Source organism: Xyrauchen texanus, chromosome 30 (genome assembly GCF_025860055.1).
Source record: "Xyrauchen texanus isolate HMW12.3.18 chromosome 30, RBS_HiC_50CHRs, whole genome shotgun sequence".
Lineage (NCBI taxonomy): Eukaryota > Metazoa > Chordata > Actinopteri > Cypriniformes > Catostomidae > Xyrauchen > Xyrauchen texanus.
The window spans coordinates 29,160,397-29,180,329 of NC_068305.1; the positions used below are offsets into that span (position 1 = coordinate 29,160,397).

General features: G+C 38.3%; 1 protein-coding gene across 1 annotated transcript in view; it reads right to left on the reverse strand.

The window, feature by feature from the left end:
* LOC127623850 (NBAS subunit of NRZ tethering complex) overlaps positions 1–14,756 on the reverse strand; it is a 218,060-nt gene extending 203,304 nt beyond the window's left edge. The window contains exons 1-8 of the mRNA XM_052098413.1: positions 14,648–14,756; positions 14,211–14,262; positions 13,665–13,701; positions 13,353–13,430; positions 11,681–11,728; positions 11,180–11,223; positions 5,091–5,224; positions 2,245–2,378 (exon numbers count right to left, since the gene is read on the reverse strand). Coding sequence (XP_051954373.1) covers positions 2,245–2,378; positions 5,091–5,224; positions 11,180–11,223; positions 11,681–11,728; positions 13,353–13,430; positions 13,665–13,701; positions 14,211–14,262; positions 14,648–14,740 — 620 coding nt within the window. The 5' untranslated portion in view covers positions 14,741–14,756. The remainder of the gene's footprint in view (positions 1–2,244; positions 2,379–5,090; positions 5,225–11,179; positions 11,224–11,680; positions 11,729–13,352; positions 13,431–13,664; positions 13,702–14,210; positions 14,263–14,647) is intronic.
* Between the last annotated feature and the right edge of the window lie 5,177 nt (positions 14,757–19,933).

Sequence of the window (19,933 nt, forward strand, 5' to 3'; positions counted from 1 at the left end):
AGAAAAAGCCTTCCTCTGTGCTTTAAAGCCAACAGCAATGTTTCTGAGGAAGGAGAAAGCAGATTTTCTTTTTTTGCTATTACTTTTGAAAACATCCACTGATGGAAAAGTTTTTATTCAGACTTAATAGAAGTCTTAGTTTTATTTAGTGTTTTTGTTTTATTATGAATAGTTGTGTTTTGTTTGAAGTCACCATTATGGTGATTAGTGATCTCTTGAGCTGGCACCTTGGACCTTCCTTATTATTATATTATGTTCTTCCTGCCAGTCAATTTGTGTTAAAGTCAACACAAGTTGTTGCACTGTGCTACTTGGAAGACAAGACAAGGAAGACCTAAGGTCAGACTGAATATCTGATCCTACCTTGCAAATGGCACTATGCATAATTATATATATACGCATTAAACATAAAAACATAAAAGCAAAAACAGTCAATGATATTTCAGCAAAATTACATTAGCAAAATGAGTGTTTGATGTTTTTGATAAACTTACAGCATAACACAAGTTGACAAGACAAAGAAATCAACTCTCGGCATACAAAACGCAACAATGGTGACAATTAACAAACATACTTTTACTTGGTTATCTGGAAAAAAAATCTGAACATTAAAATACAAGTAGCTTAGACTGCAACAAAAACAATGTCAAAATAAGCCAGTAAATAGTCAAAAGTAATTTATTCATGCTGCAGTGCATGCTGGGAACTTGGCTGTTAATTTCAACAACCGTAGATAGTATGTAATTTGAGAGCTATATGCTGCTAAATTACAGTTTGTTCTGTAGCTTTAAAAAGAGGATCTAACCGTTTCAGCAACAGCAAGACACTGTTAATTTTACAGTAACTTGCTGGCAACCCTGCTGCCAGTTCTTTACGTTTTTTTGATGAGAAAATCTTTAACAGTATATAATGAGCCTAATTTACATAGAAAGGAGGCATTTGTGCAGAAGGAAATGACAATTTAAATCCTCAAAATGCAATGCCATTTCAGTGCTGATTGTGCATTTTTAAACTAGATTTCAAGGGATTCGTGAATAAGATGCAGAATTGTGTGCAGAAATCCCATGCACAAAAGTAGCACAACTGTTTTGTGAATTCCCCCTTTATGTTTCCGGTTCCGATTCCTCTTGACACTTCCGGTTCATTAACAGTTAACACTTTTAGTACTGTTTTGGAAATAAGAAATGCTATTCATATTGCCTCTAAAGTGCCCTCAGCAGCCGGTTGCCAAATTATGTAATTCTTACATATTTAAACAGAACAGTGTCTTTCAAAAATTTGTTTAGAGAGTGTAGAGCGGAGGAGGGAGGGGCCGGGCTGGAACAATGCATGCCAATCAGCCTGATGCGGGAGCGCAAGGGATAAAGGCGGCCGATGACGATGGTTCGAGAGAGAGACAGAGAGAGAATGACATGCAGCTGCTCTGTGTTTATGTTTGTGTGTTTTCCGTTCAGTTTATCATTAAACTACCGGTTCTTGCCTCCACCTTGCCCCTTAACCCACTTTGCATTTGTACCGGGTTTCGGCACCAATGTAAAAACGGTTAATGATTGGGGACCAGGCGTGCGTTGTTCCGGCCTGGCCCTGCCCTCCTCCGCTCAACAGAGAGATTTTTTAATTAAACATGACATGCCTTTATTATTATAAAAATATTATTTTAATATGTTCTTTGAGGTTCACTTTTTATTTGTATTATTATTTATTATTTAATATTAATATAATTTTTTTTGCACCAAAAAAAAATGTCATTTGTAAAACATGATAATTTCCCACCCTCATTCTGGTTTTGGTGCTGCTTCTCCTTTAAGAATAGACCGTAAACAAACACCCACTGTTATGACTGACCTGCTCTCTCCTTGCCATCTCACTGCTCACCACTACTAGGCAGTGCTAAGGACGTAATAAGGTTAAGTAGTCGTTGACGAATTGTTGTGGAGGCGGTCAGATGTAAACGTATACCACAGTGGAGACGTCACAATGTGGAGGAAGAAAAGAACAAGTCGTTTTGGCAGCTTGGTTTCAACACATGCTCTTTTTTCAGTGAGGAAGTTGTTTTGAGTTCTGAAACTTACAGTATGTTTTTGTGGTGTAGATTCAAAAGAGCCGAATCAAAGGTTATTTGGAAATCTGGCTGTCACAACGGCAGAAGAATGCTCATTCGAGAACCGTTAACTAAAATCATTCGGTTCTGTGTTCTCAGTTCCCAAGCCATATCTTTGTCTGAACAGGTTCCTCTCCACTTACCTGACCAGATAACTCTTGAGCTGGCCACTGTAGGTGATAACCAGTAGCTCTGCTGACCACTGTGCACTGGCAGTGTATTCTAAGAACATCAGACCAGCAGCTGCATAGCTAAAATCTCCAGGGTAGCTCACAGCCTAAAGAGATATAGAGAGATACAGCCAAAGTAAGAAATCAACAAAAGTAGTGAAGATATGGCAACAGAGACAGAAAGTGACAAAAATATATAGTCATACAGGTCATTACATTCTGAGACTCTTGTGAGGCCAAATTCATAGTTTCTGTCAGAGAGATGGATAAGTGTAGAGTACTGTGTGGGAAGATGAAAAAGAAAGAGAGAGAAAAAGAGAGAAAAGTTGTGGCAATATACTGCCTGGGACCTCACTAGCAGTGCAATCAAAAGAGTCACAGGAGGAGGATGGAATGGAGAGAATTTAAAATTAGTCAAATGGGTGGGGGCAAGACAGCTCTCTTTCTGATATAGGAACTTCTCAGAAAATGTCCTTCAGGGGCTTAGGGGGCTTAGAGCTGAAGGGAGCCAGAAAATGTGTTCCTTGCTTGGGCAACAGAGTGGGGAAAGTCCCCTCTCGAGAGGGCTAGGCATGAGGGCCTGAGTCTAGCCAGTCAAAGTAATAGAGACAGAGCAAGAAAGAGAAGAGGCAAGCGGTGCAGAAAAAGTCAACAGGGTATCCACAAGTGCCTGAAATTCAGTGATTATAGCCTTCACATATATTGAGACACAAGAGAGTCCAGCCCTGTGTCCAAATATGCACACATTCCTACTTTATAGTTTGCAAAAGTGCAAGAACGCAAGAAATTCTGCAGATTCAGTACTGCAGATACTCTAGGCAAACATTACCTAGAAAGGTGAGAATCTTCACAGGACTAATGATTCCATAATTCAAAGGGTAATGATGTGATTACAAAATGATTCTCGATGCATCATAATGCATCTTGACCTCCAATGTTTTGATCAATACACACACTCATCCTTTTGCAAACAAAATTGTCATTTTTGACTCAAAGCTAAATTTTGGAAAACAGATAAATGCTGTGGTGAGTAGCTTTTTTCAACTAAGGTAAATAGCCAAATTAAAACCTCTGCTCTCATTTAAGGGTCTGGATATAGTTATTCATGCCTTCATCTCATCAAGACTTGACTATTCCAATGCACTATATATGGGTCTAAATCACTCATCTCTGTATCGCCTGCAGTTGGTTCAAAATGCAGCCTCTAGGTTGCTTACTGGTGCTAGGAAGAGGGAAAACATTTCACCGAATTTAGCATCTCTCCACTGGTTACCGGTGCAATATAGGATCCATTTTAAGATCTTGTTATTTGTTTTTAAAGATTTAAATGTATGGACCAACAGAACTGAGAAATACTTCTGAAAATCTTGTTTATGTTCTGCTGAAGAAAGAAAGTCATACACATCTGGGATGGCATGAGGGCTAGTAAATGATGAGAGAATTTTCATTTTTGGTGAATAATCCCATTAAGAATTAGGACATAAAAATGATTAGAAAATAAAAACATCACCCACGTCTGCCGAAACCACTGTCTCTTTCTGTGCAAATCACAGACACGATTATGTTGTTAATTTTTCATGTTGTTTGTTGAGGTGTTATCAAGAATAAGAGTTTGTGAATGGATTTCAAGATTGCAGATTCAGTCGAGGACAATGGTCGTGTGGTTGATACATCCAGTCTATGAGCAGTTCTATAGTTTGAGCTTGGCATTAGTATATACGCATCTGACCATTTGTTTCTAGCATCTCATTCGGTCTCTGGCAAGCATAAAAGCACCACTGCGCTGCAGTGGTTTAAATGACACTCGCAAACGATTTTTAATTTTTGAGAATCAATTCAGAATCATTGGAGAAAGAGACGCGACGCATCAGAGAATCAATTTTTTTCCCCCACCCCTAATTACACGAATGACAAACTGGATCGTTGCGATTCTGAAGTGTGCAACAAGTAGACCGAATAGTTGAAAATATAGCAAATGGCAGAGAACTGTGAGTCGGAAGGCTCTTTTAAAAATGACGGTACTATAGGTACCGAAAAAAGTTATTTCTCGTGGATCAATTGCACTAAACATACCCATGTAATTTGTTTTTGGTTCACTCGAGTTCACGTAAGAACTAAATCATTAGTTTCAGCGCTAAACTAGTTCTCGTGTGAACATACGAGCCAATTAAACAAGCTTCTCTCAACTCGCTCATGATTGTGGAATGGACATCTGGATTTTCACTGCTTACCAAAACCTATTGTATGCCTTCAGAAGACTTGAAAATAACACAGGAGTCACACGGACTACTTAAAACACTTTTGGGTACTTTTTAATCTATTAAGTGAGGTACTATGTACTGCCATTGCATAGAGAAGACAGCCTGCGATATTCATTAAAGATTACATTAAATACATTAAAAAGTCCCCTTTTGTGTTCTGCATAACAAAGAAAGTTATTCAGATTTGGAATGACATGAGGGTGAGTGAATTATAACTTAATTTTTGTGTGAACTAATCCTTTCAAAATTAAGAAGTCCTTATATTCAGAATTCAGTATACTATGGAAGCACAAGAATTCAGACACAGCACATGCCTCAGAACCATTACTATGTGTGTGTGTGTGTGTGTGTGTGTGTGTGTGTGTGTGTGTGTGTGTGTGTGTGTGTGTGTGTGTGTGTGTGTGTGTTACTGGGCAAGAAGAATCAAAGTCAACAGAGAGAGCGAGGGAGAGAGGAAAAAATGGAAAGTGAAAGCAAAATGAGAAAAGTGCAGAAAGAGAGAATGACAGGTGGTGAGAAAGACAGAGAGAGATAGAGTACAGTAGAAGAATGACATACCGGCGGAATAACGAAGAGTTCGCTGCCCATCAGGTCAAAGACACGAACCGTGCCAGTGCTGTCAGCATACGCCAGCAGTGCACAATCATGACTCCACGCTACTTTACGCCACTGAGGGTTTGGATCCTTGGGTACTGAAGCAGGACAGAGACGAGACAATATACTGTATAATACAATTCATCTATCATTTAAAAGCTAGACAAATTCGCGTGACATACTCGAAAATCCCAAAACTATGCAAGGTAAAAGAAAATACGACCGAGACTATGCTAAATATGGGTTCACTTGCTACAAAGATAAACTTTAGATTGTGACAACCAAATTTTTGCAGAGAACATGCAACCATCAAACAATTAAGACAATCAGTTAACGTGTGCATTAACAGTTTGATTTCAGTCAGACTTAAAAAATTATTTGTCTTTTAAAAATGTCTGATTTTTGCCAAGTCGGACTAACAGACCTAGATAATGCAATTTAGCTCAGCTTCATCCAGCATGTATACTTTTTCATTGGACCACAGTTGGCCTCTGCGCTTTGCGCACCCTCCATTGATACACAATATGTATTAGACCTAGCAAATTTGAAGCCCTTCCTGCAAATATTCGATTATGTATCGTGTCATGTATACTTGGATTGACAGATAAAGACTTTAGTTTGAATATGCAAAAACCCTCTGCTTGATTACAGCTCAATTACAGGGTTGTGTGGATTACTTTAAGAATTAGATATGAAATGCAAGTAAGATTGAGATAATAACTGGATGCCATAAAGTAGTGAGGTCATGTGACAACCATGTAGAATATTAATGATTTTTGACTAGTCTTGCTTGCATATTTCCATATTTAGGCTGATTTATTAATTTAGTTTTCTCTATCTTTTATTATTTTTATTTTACTTTTATTACAACTTTATTTTGGGTACTATTCTTTTACTCATCCTTTGTTTTGTTTTTTTAATTGTTGTTTTATATTTTTTGTGTATCATTTCGTATGAGATGATTTTTAAAAAGTGAGAAATAATATTAATATGTCAGTATCATGTTACAATATGCGTCAAAATGAATAGCCTCCCATACATCTATAAGATACAAATTTAACAGTAGATTTTTACATGAGGTTTTTCTGTCATCGTTTGGATTCTGAACAACTTCATGTCCTTTTCCCTCTTTCAGTCTTTGCAGTAGGCCTACTTTCATAGTTGCCTATTACTGTCATTAATAATTGCTATTTTTCAACAGTTCTGCAACTTTCTGATGAGGGTGTGATTCCCCAAATGCTTATCGTGAGCCGCTGTCTTTACACTGACTTCACACAGAAGCCGCATCTGCAGCAGTATAAATGTATTTACACAGCAACAATTGAGGGAAACAACGTATCATGTGCACAAATGTTATATTTGTGGAAATAACGTTGCCGACTGTATTGATTCTGCAGCACAGCTGACAGTGTGCTGATTGTTAAGATGTGCCGGTGTGTTTGCCAGATATTAAATCTGGGAATCATTATAAATGAATAAGTTGAATGTCCATTCTTTAGTGCCTACAATCAGACATTTTGGTGAACGCAGTCCATTTTTTTAAAGTCCATAAAAGTATACCAAATACACAACCTGCAATTCTTTGATTTTAACCCATGATTGGTTTTTCAAATTAGAGCAATTTTGCATTAAACCCTGGCAACGTTGCAGTCACGCACTGATCATGCTGCTGAACTAAACAGCATTTGCAGCACGTACCTGTGCTGTTTAGAAAAACAATCAAATGGTCATGAGAGAAGTATTCTAAAAAGATTCTACCAAAATTTTATAAAGTGACTGTATTCTGAATACAGGCGCTTGAAAATGTAATGAGGGCTGAATACAGTTACTTCATTTTTGTATTCTGAATATGTAATGCCATTACATGTATTCCGTTACAGCCCAACCCTGCATGTAAACGTACTGACAGTAAAACTAAAAGATAATTTTGTCCTATTCTGCCTTTATATCCTGTAAATAATTTTGCGTATGGTTGAGCCAACACAGTTCATAGTTATCAGGGCCATTTCTAGGCATAGGTGAACAAGGCGGTCGCCTAGGGCGCCACCTGCTGGGGGGGGGCGCCAAAGAGGAGAATTTTAGATTTCACTCGGCAGTGTTTGAGGGGTTTAGTAGCATATAGAAGTTCAGCACTGAGACATTTTCACTGCGTAGTGAGAGTAAAGAGTCCAAAGACTAGATCCAAGCAAACTATTGGATATAAAATGTCTCTTTTAATATACTTTCTATTCTCTACAGTCAGTTATTTATCAAAAAGAACAAAAGAAACATTTAATTCTAATTGCACATAGCATAGGTGCTGTAAAGAAGCCATTGGACCTAACAAACACTACTGTCAGAGTCCCTGCCGCTGCTCTTAAAAAGACAGAACCATTTACAAGTAAATACTTGTAAATTAGGCATGCAAACAGCCAACATGTAAAAATATACTGTATATATGCAATATAATATAACGCCATATTTCAATACACCATATGTATTGATGTAATACATGGACTATATTTTTAAAAAAGCTAAAATGTCACCAAAATGATGAAAAAATAATGATAAAATATATTTTTTTAAATTGATATGTCTGTAATTTAACAAGTTAAAAGGTCCCCTGTATAATGAAAAACAGCATTAGCTGAAAGATAATTTCTATTATACTGTATGCAAGCAAAATGAACATTATAACTGAACTATACCCACATTTATTGAAATTAAAAGTGAAATCAACCCATAATATTGTGATTTATGGCGCTATATCGAATCGTGGCAACAGTATCCCAATAAATATGGTAAATGTGAGGTGGCTGGCAATACCCAGCCCTAATTGCCACAACATTTTTGTTTAATTTCGTCCATTAAACAATAGTAGTACAGTGACGATTCACTGCATTACAATACACTGACAAGGCTTAGAAACATCAATCACTGTAGCCCAGGTGACTTTATCCATAACCATAAATCCACTTTTGTTCATAATTGATCGAAAAGCTAATTTGACTTCTTCTCAAACATTCCAAAGTACAATATTTTGATCTGTTTCTCTCCTACTTGTCTGCCTACCAAAAAGATTAGCTCAGAGAGTAAAGACACTGACTACCACCCCTGGAGTAACGAGTTCGAATCCAAGGCGTACTGACTGACTCCAGCCAGGTCTCCCAAGCAACCAAATTGGCCCGGTTGCTAGGGAGGGAAAAAGAGAAAAAAAAAAAAATCAGCTCCAGGGCCTAACAACTTTTCCATCACAGTAGCTCATAGCAATAAACTAGAGCATCCTGCGGACTACAAACCACATGCTTCAAAATGCGTGCTTGGGAAACCATCAAACTACAGCGCATCAGACAAGAGGGGGTTAATGCAATGGACCTTCAGATAAAAACATCTGTCTTTGGGCTGAGTGGTACCTCTGAGATCAGATGTGCACAATGTTGCAGTGTACATCAAAGCCAATGATTGCCACAGCAACCCTCTTATCAATACGACCCCTGTGGTGTTGGATAGTAGGAAACGCAAGCTGGCAATTTCTATTCAGGTAGAAACGTGCCCAAATATCGGGGAGAGACAGATTCAGTAATTCACAATGAATGATGGCACTTAGCAAGATAAATATTGTTAGGGGAAATGCTTAAGCAGGGGCCATAAATCACCCCTCAGCTGTTAAAAGCGAATTAATCTAAGATGAACGGCAGGGCCAATATGCCTAAATTTGTGAGATGAGCATACAGTATGGTATCTGGGCAGATTTGCACATCGTAAATCTCATTTAAATAAAAAAGGGGGAAGTGTGGGGGGGTTGAAAGAATTAGGGCCTTTTAAGAAGGAAATGTGCTTTGTCAGCAAAGCCAACCAGCATGTATTTGCTATAAAAATGTCTCTATGACACTGAAAGCACAAAAACTGCTGAGTTACTTTGTATGCTTTCAAAAAGAAACAACCTGAGGGACTTATAAACAAACAAAAAAAAACTGGTTTTGGATGCAAAACAAAGGCATCAATTAATTCTAACATATTTGTTCAATCTTACTTGTGACTTTCAATTTGGGTTCAATGCCGTCTATTTTGGTCTGTTCCTGTGTCATGAACCATCACAGGACATGCATTTTGTTCAGAAACATGTTTGAAAACAGTGATTTTTGCAATTCCGTTTGGTAACACTAGTGGCGCCAGTTACACACTTCACATTTCAAATGAAGGAATGGTAGTGTAAATCACATTTAATTAACTGTACTTCAGCAATTTAGAGACCTACCTCAAACAAATGAAGGCATAAAACTGTACTTCAGCAATTTAGAAACCTACCTCAAACAACTGAAGGCATAAAATACCAAAACAGGGAAAAAACCTTTCTCTGCTCATGCTCTCAGCCCAGCAGCATCTCTGCTTTCTTCAAAGGCTGAGGAAAACACATCTCCCACCCCCCATCCTCACTAAATTCTATAGAGGGACTATTGAGAGCATCCTGAGCAGCTGCATCACAGCTTGGTTTGGGACTTGCACCGTTTGGACCACAAAGCCCTGCAGAGGATAGTGAGGACATCTGAGAAGATCACTGGGGTCTCTCTTCCCTCCATCAAAAACATTTACAAAAAACACTGCATCTGCAAAGCAACCAGCATTGTGGACGACCCCACACACCCCTCACACAAATTCTTTACCCTCCTGCCGTCTGGCAAGAGGTACCGAAGCATTCGGGCCCTCACGGCCAGACTGTGTAACAGCTTCTTCCCCAAAGCCATCAGACTCCTCAATACTCAGAGACTGGACTGACACACGCGCACACACGTGTCCTGAGTTGCACTTTAATTATTGTCACTTTATACTTGGCTGCTACCTCAATAACTGCTATGTGCATAGAACACCATCTCATAGTATGTTATGTTTACATTTGGCATTTTTATAAACTGTCATCTTTTTGCACTACTGTGTACTGATCAGCGCTGCACTGTCTTTCACTGTGCCCATTGTCCTGTTCATTTTTAGTAATTTATTGTATTGTCCCGTACTTTTTGCACACGTTTGCACGTGCACTTTATATAGGTATGTTATTTAGTTGTGTTGTCTCATGTGGTTCTGGGTTTGTCCTATGTTGTTTTATGTAGTACCATGTTCCTGGAGGAACGTTGTCTCGTTTCACTGTGTACTGTACTAACTGTATATGGTTGAATGACAATAAAAATCACTTGACTTGAGTTGAGTTCACACTGCATTTCATTCACAGGGTGAAGAGTTTCATTAACACATAGATTGCTTTAAATAAATGGTTGAGAATGTAACATGTGCTGTCAATTGTGTTAAGATTTTTTTTTTTTATTGACCACCCTAATCAAACATCAACCACATGGTACAAACTATTAAAGGGATAGTTCACCCAAAAATGAAAATTCTCTCATCATTTACTCACCATCATGTCATCCCAAATGTATACTACTTTTTCTTCTGCAGAACACAAATTAAGATTTTTAAAAGAATATCTCAGCTCTGCAGGTCAAGTGAATGGTGGCCAGAACTTTGAAGCTCCAAAAAGGACAAAAAGGCAGCATATACGTAATCCATACGACTCCAGTGGTTCAATCAATGTCTTCAGAAGTTATATGATGGGTGAGAAACAGATTAAGTCAATTTCTAACTATACCGTCTGCTCCCTGTCCAGTGGGTGGCGATATGCACGAAAAATGCGAATTGCATATAGCTTCAGAGTACATGGATTTATCCTGCTTCAATGTGCTTTCTGGACCTTCAAAGTTCTGGCCACCACTCACTTGCATTGAATGAACCTACAGAGCTGAGATATTCTGATTTCTTCTGCTGAAATGTAATGGAGGGTAAAGTGTCCTTGAGCTTGTGGAAAGGCACTATATAAATAAAATGTATTATTATTATTATTATTATTATTATTATTCTCTTAAAAATATGTGTGATCTGCATAATAAAGAAAGTCATACACATCTGGGATGGCATGAGGGTGAGTAAATAATGAGAAATGTTTTGGGGGGGTGAACCATCCCTTTAAGACATAGCCTGGCCCTATAACTTAAACCAATCAGGTCAAAAAAAATTGACCATACCTTGGCATTTTCCTATGATGGATCCAAAGTCATCTCTAGCTGACCTGAGAGAAAACAAGAAGTCTTTTAGAAGCATGTTGATAATAACAGAAATCAGCTGATGAGGGGTTTGGCTTTATAGTAACCTCAGCACATAGATATAGAAGAATTTAGTGGAACTCTAAACTGTTTATATTACACAATTTTATATTTAGCTGTTTTTCCAAAAACATCAGGCCTTGAATTACAAGTAAAAGCTCCTTCAAGTGTGACACTTTCAATCGTGTGTGAGGGAATTAAGGGGGTTACGTGTAATAAATCACACCTACTGAAAATAAACTATATGAAACAACACACGCACACATAGGCCTACAGTACATATACATTTAAAAATGCATCATCTGTGCCAAATCATCAATCTCAAAAGTAGCTTTTCTCAGCCAAACAGCACCTGAGACAAGAGGGTGAAAAATTAACCAATTATAGAAAGGGACAACATTTCCAATCGATGTGCAGAATTACCTAATTTCTACACATTGGTCTTGAACCACAGCCAGGAGCTTCCCATTACTGCATGGAAACAAAATGGGTAAAGAAGGAGGGGGAGAAGACAGAATGGTTGTGTAAGCAAACATGGGGCATAAAATACCCAATAATAAACACTTCAAACACAGAACATTGTCTTCCATCTACAAATCAATAGCTAATTAAAGCTTGCTGTTTCTGCTCGTATTTTGCCGTTTTGCATAACTAGATAACTGGCAGCAACATGAAAAACAACAGAGGGAATATGAGTTTGATTGAGATTACATGGCAAACATCTCCAAACAGATGTTTAATTAAAATGAGGATATCTCATGAGAACTAAAACACACTGTTGGGTGTGATTAGTAAACAAGTAGAAGGAAAACATTTCTGTGTTTTTAAGGAATAGTTCACCCAAAAAAGAAAAAACTGTCATCATTTGCTCACCCTCATGTCTTTCCACAACCGCATTATTTTCTTTCATCCATGGAACACGAATTAAAAAGCTTGGCAGAATGTGAAGGACTGACAGCCTCAGATACAATTCAATTTCATTATATGGACAAAAAAACACTATGAAAGTGAATGGTGACTGAGAGTGTCAGTCCGTAACATTCTGCAGGAAATCTCATTTTGTGTTCCACAAAATCATACATGAAAGTAAATAATGACAGAATTATTATTTTTGGGTGGACTAGCCCAATTATGTTATAAATATAAAATTAATCTAACTCAACTTCAGACTCAAATAATCAAATTTCGATGCACAATACAATGATTTTCAGTGAGAGACAGAGCGTCTAAACACTGTAGTAATGCTGAGGAAACAAGAGTCAGTTGGGTATTGATGATCAATATACCTGCAGAATTTTTAAGTGTAAATAGCTTTTCACACTGTGCATAATGTTAAAGAGATAGTTCCCAAAATTAAAATTCTCTCATCTTTTACTCACCCTCATGTCATCCCAGATGTGTATGTCTCTCTTTCTTCTGCAGAAATCAAATTAAGATTTTTAGAAGAATATCTCAGCTCTGTGGGTACATACAATGCAAGTGAATTATGTCCAGAAATTTAAAGCTTCAAAATCACATAAAGTCAGCATAAAAGTAATCCATATGACACCAGTGGTTAAATCCAAATCTTCAGAAGCAATATGATATGTGTGGGTGAGAAACAGATCAATATTTAAGTCCCTTTTTAACTATAAATCTCCACTTCCACATTCTTCTTCCTTTGTTTTTGGATGATTCACATTCTTCGTGCATATCACAACCTACTGGTCAGGACTGGTCAAAGGTGAATATTTATAGTAATAAAGGACTTAAATGTTGATCTGTTTCTCACCCACACCTATCATATCGCTTCAAAAAATATGACTTTCCTCTTGAGTTCTATTAATTACTTTTATGCTGCCTTTATGTGATTTTTGGAGCTTCAAAGTTCAAGATACCATACACTTGCATTGAATGGACCTACAGACCTGAGATATTCTTTTAAAAACCTCTGTTGTGTTCTGCAGAGTAAAGATAGTCATACACATCTGCTGATGGCATAAGGGTGAGTTTTTGGGTGAACTATACCTTTAAGGGGGTGCCACACACCATGTCTGAAGTAGACTGACCCAGACTCTCTGAAAATCATTCAAATGTCAAAAACTGATTGCATTACCTCGCTAACATCAGTTGCCAGTTCACTTGTTTGGTTGCTAGGTGCACCAGCCCAGGTGGCAAAGTTGAACTAGAAGGGCTGAAATACAAAAGAAATGCCTTACGTGAAAGGAGGTAGTGAAGATCTACACTGGCTGATGCAGCAAGCACCTGCAACTAGATACTTCATAACCATGCTAAGATAAAAGAAGTATATATATGCTAACATCTTCATTTTATTTCAAACAACTAATGAGAGAATCATCCACATCAACATTTCCATATACATAGAAACCAGTTTTCCTCTTGACACAGGAAATTAAAAGAATCTCACCTGTACCATAGGTAGTGTAGAATAAACCTGAAGGGTCCTGTAAGACAAAAAAAAAAGTGTGATTTTCAAAAATCATTGAGTGACATGACACAGCATTGATAGAAACCACTAAACTGTAATGAAAATCAAATAATCTAAAAATTGCCAAGTATGTAAAGTTGCTTTATTCCAAAATTAATGGGATAGTTCACCCAAAAATTGCATAATTCATGTTGCATCTATGTTTCATATAATAAATGAGAATAGTGAGTATACTTTTATATACTTTTGTGTTCCATGACAGACAGAAAGTTATGTGTGAACTTGCACTGTTCTGTGTAATAGGCTACTTTGGAATAATGGCTGTTTCAAAACCTGAGCAACATACCTAGACAGCATTTCGGAATGCAAAATGTTACTGCTTATCATTTTCTTAACTTGTGAAAGACAACGAATATGTATGACTACAATAATGAATCCTTTTATTTTCTGTTTTTTTACATGTATATACAGGGATGCTCCAGGAGGGTTCTGAACTGTGCATCTCATGTGTGCTGATTATCATACCCGTTACTGCCTTGGCAATGAGTGAGGAGTTGTGTTCTTTCGGTCCACGCAGCTGAAAATAAAACACAAACAGCATGTGATATTCTGCCAGTATATAGTCGATGAGATCATGGTATCATGTACCTACAATTAATGCTCTTATCAACACCTGTTCAGCTGTTAAATTAACAGCTTTACGTGAACTTGCACTTGCTCCCCAAAAACAAGCAGCAAGTGAATATAAGTGCAAATACATATGTACATACAGTGATGTAAATCGTCAGAATGACATTTAGATCACAGTCAAATCCTGCTTAAAATAAAAACTGGCATGATGATGAACTTGAATACGTGGCTTGGACCAACTTGCGCAGAAATGATCTCAATAAACCGTCTTATATATATATATAAAAGCACGAAATCCACTTGATCAGAACAAATGTGTGTATTTGACAAACCTGCGTGTCTGTTTCAGGTGGCCATTCGGTGTTAATGAGTAAATCATATAAAATATTCTCCTCTTCGACTCCCAAAATATTATCATCTGCCATGTTTTCAATGAACTGTACTGACTGCGCCCACGTCACACTACGGCGGCCCGCGAAGTACATGTAAAAGTGCAACAGATCTTCTAAATTATGTAAAAAGTGTTAACAAATATTTAAACCTGTATTTTACTAAATATTTGAATTGTCCTATACATTTTGTTTGTGAGAGCGAATAACTTGTGTAATGTATTTATGTTGATTAAAACAGAGTGGGGGGAACTGAAAAGATGGAGCGATATCTGCACGGATCGTTTCCCATCGTAGCACTCAGTTTCACGTTACTTCCGGTGTAGAGACTCGTTGGAGTTTGTTACCATGGCTGCGTTCGCCGGTAAGATTTGCCTGTCAATATTTTAGCAGTGAAATGACTGTGGCAAACTTACTGCCGACCTTTATATCTGTTCGTTTTACCCACCAGAAATGGGAGTGATGCCTAAAATTGCACTGGCAGTGGAAGAAATTGACTGGCTTTGAGTTGGAGAATTTCTCCTAGTTCTGTGACACCTCAGAGGTGTATAAAAATAATGAATAATTCGGTTGATGGTTCGATCATCTCAGGTTGCCAACAGACATTCAGGCCGAATCCATCCTACTGATTATGGGTGAAGGAGACGTGCTCATGGTAAAATGACCATCAGCTGCCAGTACAGTTTGTGTGGCAGGTTGCCTACAATGTGGGGACCAAATGTCCCCATAAGGATAGTAAACCCTGAAATCACCTACATTGTGGGACCAGCCAATGTCCCACATAAGAAAAAAAAAAAAAAGCTTGATATACATAATAATCTTGTCTTGAACATGTAAGTCAGAAAGGTATCAGAGAGGTTTAGGTGTAGGGTTAAGGAATAGAAAATACCATTATCTCAGTTATAAAAACAATATAAGTCCATGGAAAGTCCCTTTCATGATAAACACACATTAACATGTATGTGAATGAATGAATGATCTGCAACTGAATGCTCACCTGTGTGTTTATGTTCACAGGCTGCTGAGACTGGGAGTGGTAAAACTGGAGTAAGTGTGAAACTGTTGGCATTCATAAAAACAGTCACTTGTTCTTATTGTATATGTCTGACTTAGATAACTGGACAAATGTAATCTTTAAAGAAACAATGAAATTCTGCAATAAAACCAATGTGGTCGTATAGGCCTTCAGTATTCCAATCATCCAAATTGTCTATGAGACCCTTAAAGACCTGCAGGAGGGGAAGAAGGGACGCACAGCGTTGAAGACGGGAGGAGCAGGTATAAACCTTCTTCGATATGTTCATTCAACTAATTTATACATCAGGCTCCATTTTGCCCTCACTATACTATCTGTAAGAATAAGCCCACTGCTTACCTGAATTGTATTTTAGATGTACTATACTTTAAAAGATGTGATGCTGTGTTGATTGTTCTTCCTGTCTTTCTTGTCCACCCCAGTTTTCAATAAATGGCAGATGAACCCCTTTGACAGAAGTCCAGCAATTTGGAAAACATCCTGCACTCCTTCCCTCGCAGTGGGAAGACTCTTGAAATGAATTGCCATTCTGCAAGCCACTTCCCTGTAAACCCAAATGTATTATGTTGTTATTTGTCCCTCTAGCTATCGGTCCAGATTGCCTGCGTTGTCAAAGCAGAGAGTTCAAAGAGTGGCATGGCTGCCGTTCCACCAAAGTGGTCACAAAAGGTAAGAGGGCATCCTTTTTGTGGATTTCTTTTGATTGTGTCCAAAAAGGGGTTCATGGGAAGATACATAGTTCTTTCTTTTGGTCTAGGGAAGTATTATTATGAAGTGACCTGTCATGATAAAGGGCTGTGCAGGGTGGGTTGGTCCACCAACCAGGCATCTCTGGACTTGGGTATGTTTGTCATAAAATTCAGTATGACCTCATTACTCTGATCTTGTGATGTCAGTCACAACACTTGTTTTTTATCCCATTTTTAGATATGGATAAATATGGATTTGTCTTTGGAGGGACTGGAAAGAAATCTAACAAAAAGCAATTTGATAGTTATGGATAGGTAATGCATGAAAAGGGCATTTGATTTGGCACCATTTTTAACTGAATTTATGGCATATTGTCTTGATTTTTGCCTTTTTCAGTTCACTGTGCATAACACCGTCAGATGCTATCTTGATCTAGACAAAGGCTATATGTCATTCTCCAAAAATGGTAAGGTTTGTTTTTTAATTACTCCTTTTTTCTTTTTTTCAATTTGTAATATAATTGACACTTTTGTAGAATACATGTGGAAGTCACTGTAACTGATTCTGGATTGGCTCTCTCAGGTAATGATCTGGGTCTGGTTTTTAAGATCCCTCAGCAGATAAAATAAACAGCCCTTCTTTGCTTACTTTGTGCTGAAGTTATCTGACTTGTGCACAACTACTGCTTATATTTTCCATATTATATACATCTATAGGTGCTAATTTTTGATGAGTTAAAATGACCTGTTGCCAATTGTGTAAAGATTTCACACAATGCCATATCAAAATAATGTCTGCTCCCACAAAATTATATGGTTTATGATATTATGTTATAAAAGCCACTGCAGTTACATCCTCCATGCCAGAGTTATTTGAGATAGAATTGTGATAATCGGTCAACTGATAATTTATTTCACCCACCCCTAATGTTTGTGTCCTTAACTCAGAATGCTGAACTGAAATAGACCGAAAGGTGCTCGACATGTCAGACAGTCACAAGCATCGCATATTGCAGGATTGGCATCTTCCACTCAAGATATGACTTTGACTATCCAATACTGGTATTCTTCTACACCTGATACGTCTTTCATTAATATATTCATTAATATAGAGGAAGAAACCCCAAACGTGATCGGGTATAGATCATATCAGCCAACATCTAACATTGCAGCTAGCAGGCACTCAAGTTTGAGCAGACAGCAGCATTCGTCTGAGACCACAGCCGAGCCCAGCACTCTGATAGTGGGGGGACTTAATTATCAGAAACTTTGGTAGCAGGGCTACTACCACTTACAGCCTTCCTCAAGCTACAGTTTCTCAGGTAAATAAGAAACTTCTGAACATTCTGATGAATCATAAGACTGTGGGTCATTGTACATGTGGAAAAAAAATGATATTTGGAAAGAGCAGTAAGAACTCCTTAAGAGGGATTTCAATGAACTCTTTGGAACACTTAGGAGATTGAAAGTTCAGTTGTTAATCAGTGGACCGCTCCCAGCCCGAGGAACAAATATGTTTTCTCGGTTGCTAAATCTTAACACTTGGCTGCACAAAACCTGCAACATGAGAGGATTGAACTACATTTGCGCTTCAATCTTTTCTTGAGTCAAAGAAAATTGTTTCCATGTGCAACGTGCAAAAATCCACTCAACCTAGATGACACACAAACACTACCAGAGTGTCAGGATGACCCCAGGATCGCACTTCAGGTACCAAGCACTTCATTTCAACAAATCCTACAATACATCCACTGATCAGGGACACAATCCAGGCTGAGCCCCACACACAGAGCATACTGCAGTCGTACTGTCACAATTTAGAACTACCGTAATTTCCGGACTATAAGCCGCAACTTTTTTCCCACGCCTTGAACCTCGCGGCTTATACAATGACGCGGCTAATATATGGATTTTTCCCGCTTTCAAATTTTATAAAAAAAAATTAAAAAAAACATTCTGTGACGTGCTCAGTTTTTTGGCGGCGTGAAGCTTTCATTAGACCAATGCAATTGCCGAACGGGTTAAGGTCAAAACAACTTTTTTTGTTTACTGTTTAGATTAAATCGAGCGCGCTCAAACTTCCCATCATTCTGATTACGGTAGTAATTTTGTCACCCTCACCATGGCAAAGACATGGAGAAACGCAAATGATGCTGCTTTCAAGTTGAAGGCGATTGATCTGGCTGCTGCACGGGAGCTTGGTCTTAATGAGTCGATGATAAGACGTTGGAAACAGCAGCGTGAGGAATTGACTCAGTGCAAAAAGACAACTAAATCTGAGGCTATACTCCGACACCGAAGGAGATGACTTCAGTGGTTTCAGTGCACAGGACGAGGAAGATAGTGACCAATGACTTGGTAGGCTACTGTTTACTGCAAATGTTTTATTACAAGCAGTGGCGGTCTTAACATAGAGGCATTGGTAGGCGGCTACTTGGGGCCCCCTACCAGCGGTTGAAGTAGGGGGGCCCCCAACCAACCTAAAACAAATAATAATAAAAGGCCCCTTATCATCATGAACGCTTCAAAAGCATAGTACAGTTTATTAACATTCTTAAGAAATACGTTGAAACGTTGCAACACTGGTTAAAATGTCCAGTTCATGGTTATCTGTCCCTACACATACACCCCCTATTTTCACAATGAAATGGACTAGTCCGTAACGGTGCGCGCCGCGAAAGATAAACACACAGTGACAGGAGGACAGGGATGTACACAAACAGAGACGAAACGAGACGAGTCTAAATGCGAAAATGAAAAAAGTTGCCCAAGCGGCTCAATTAAAAGAAAAAAGCGAAAAGACGCTTATAAGTATTTGGCAACGCTGCCAAAGATGACACACTTTTTTACGGCTAACGTTAGTGATACAGACAGGAATAAAAACGTCCAACGAGTTGAACATGCCGCTACAGCAGCAGCTAGCTGTGAAGTGGTGCTAGGTGAGGATAACGTCAACCAAGAAATTGAAGAGGACATCGCGTTGTTGCCGCCCGCCGTCACCGACAGTGTTATCGAGGTTGACACTGAGGAAGAGTTGTCCAGTGATGGCCATTTTGACAGCAATGAGGAGGCTTTGGTGAGTCAACCTGTGAAATTTACGGTAAAACATTTTTTTTTACTAACGTAATAGTAGCCCTATGATTCTACAGCATGTGATCCATCATATGTTGTGATAACGTTAACCTGAAGAATTTGTAAAACATTGTGCACAATGAAGGTTTGAACTTTCAGACACACACACAGACGTCAAGATTCAGCATAATGAATCATTATCAACAACTGTGATGATATAAGTGCAGTGCATGATGGGAGCCATCAATCAAAACTCATCAATATCTCCCAGCATACATTGCAGCATGAATAAATTATGCTGAATTGCCTAAAGGTGATGATACACAGGGCAACTTTTTGAGCAATGTTGCTTGGGCACTTTCCCATTGAAAATGGGCAATACATTTCTATCTGGATATTTTAGATCGGTCGTAGGCCATGTGTCTCATCTGG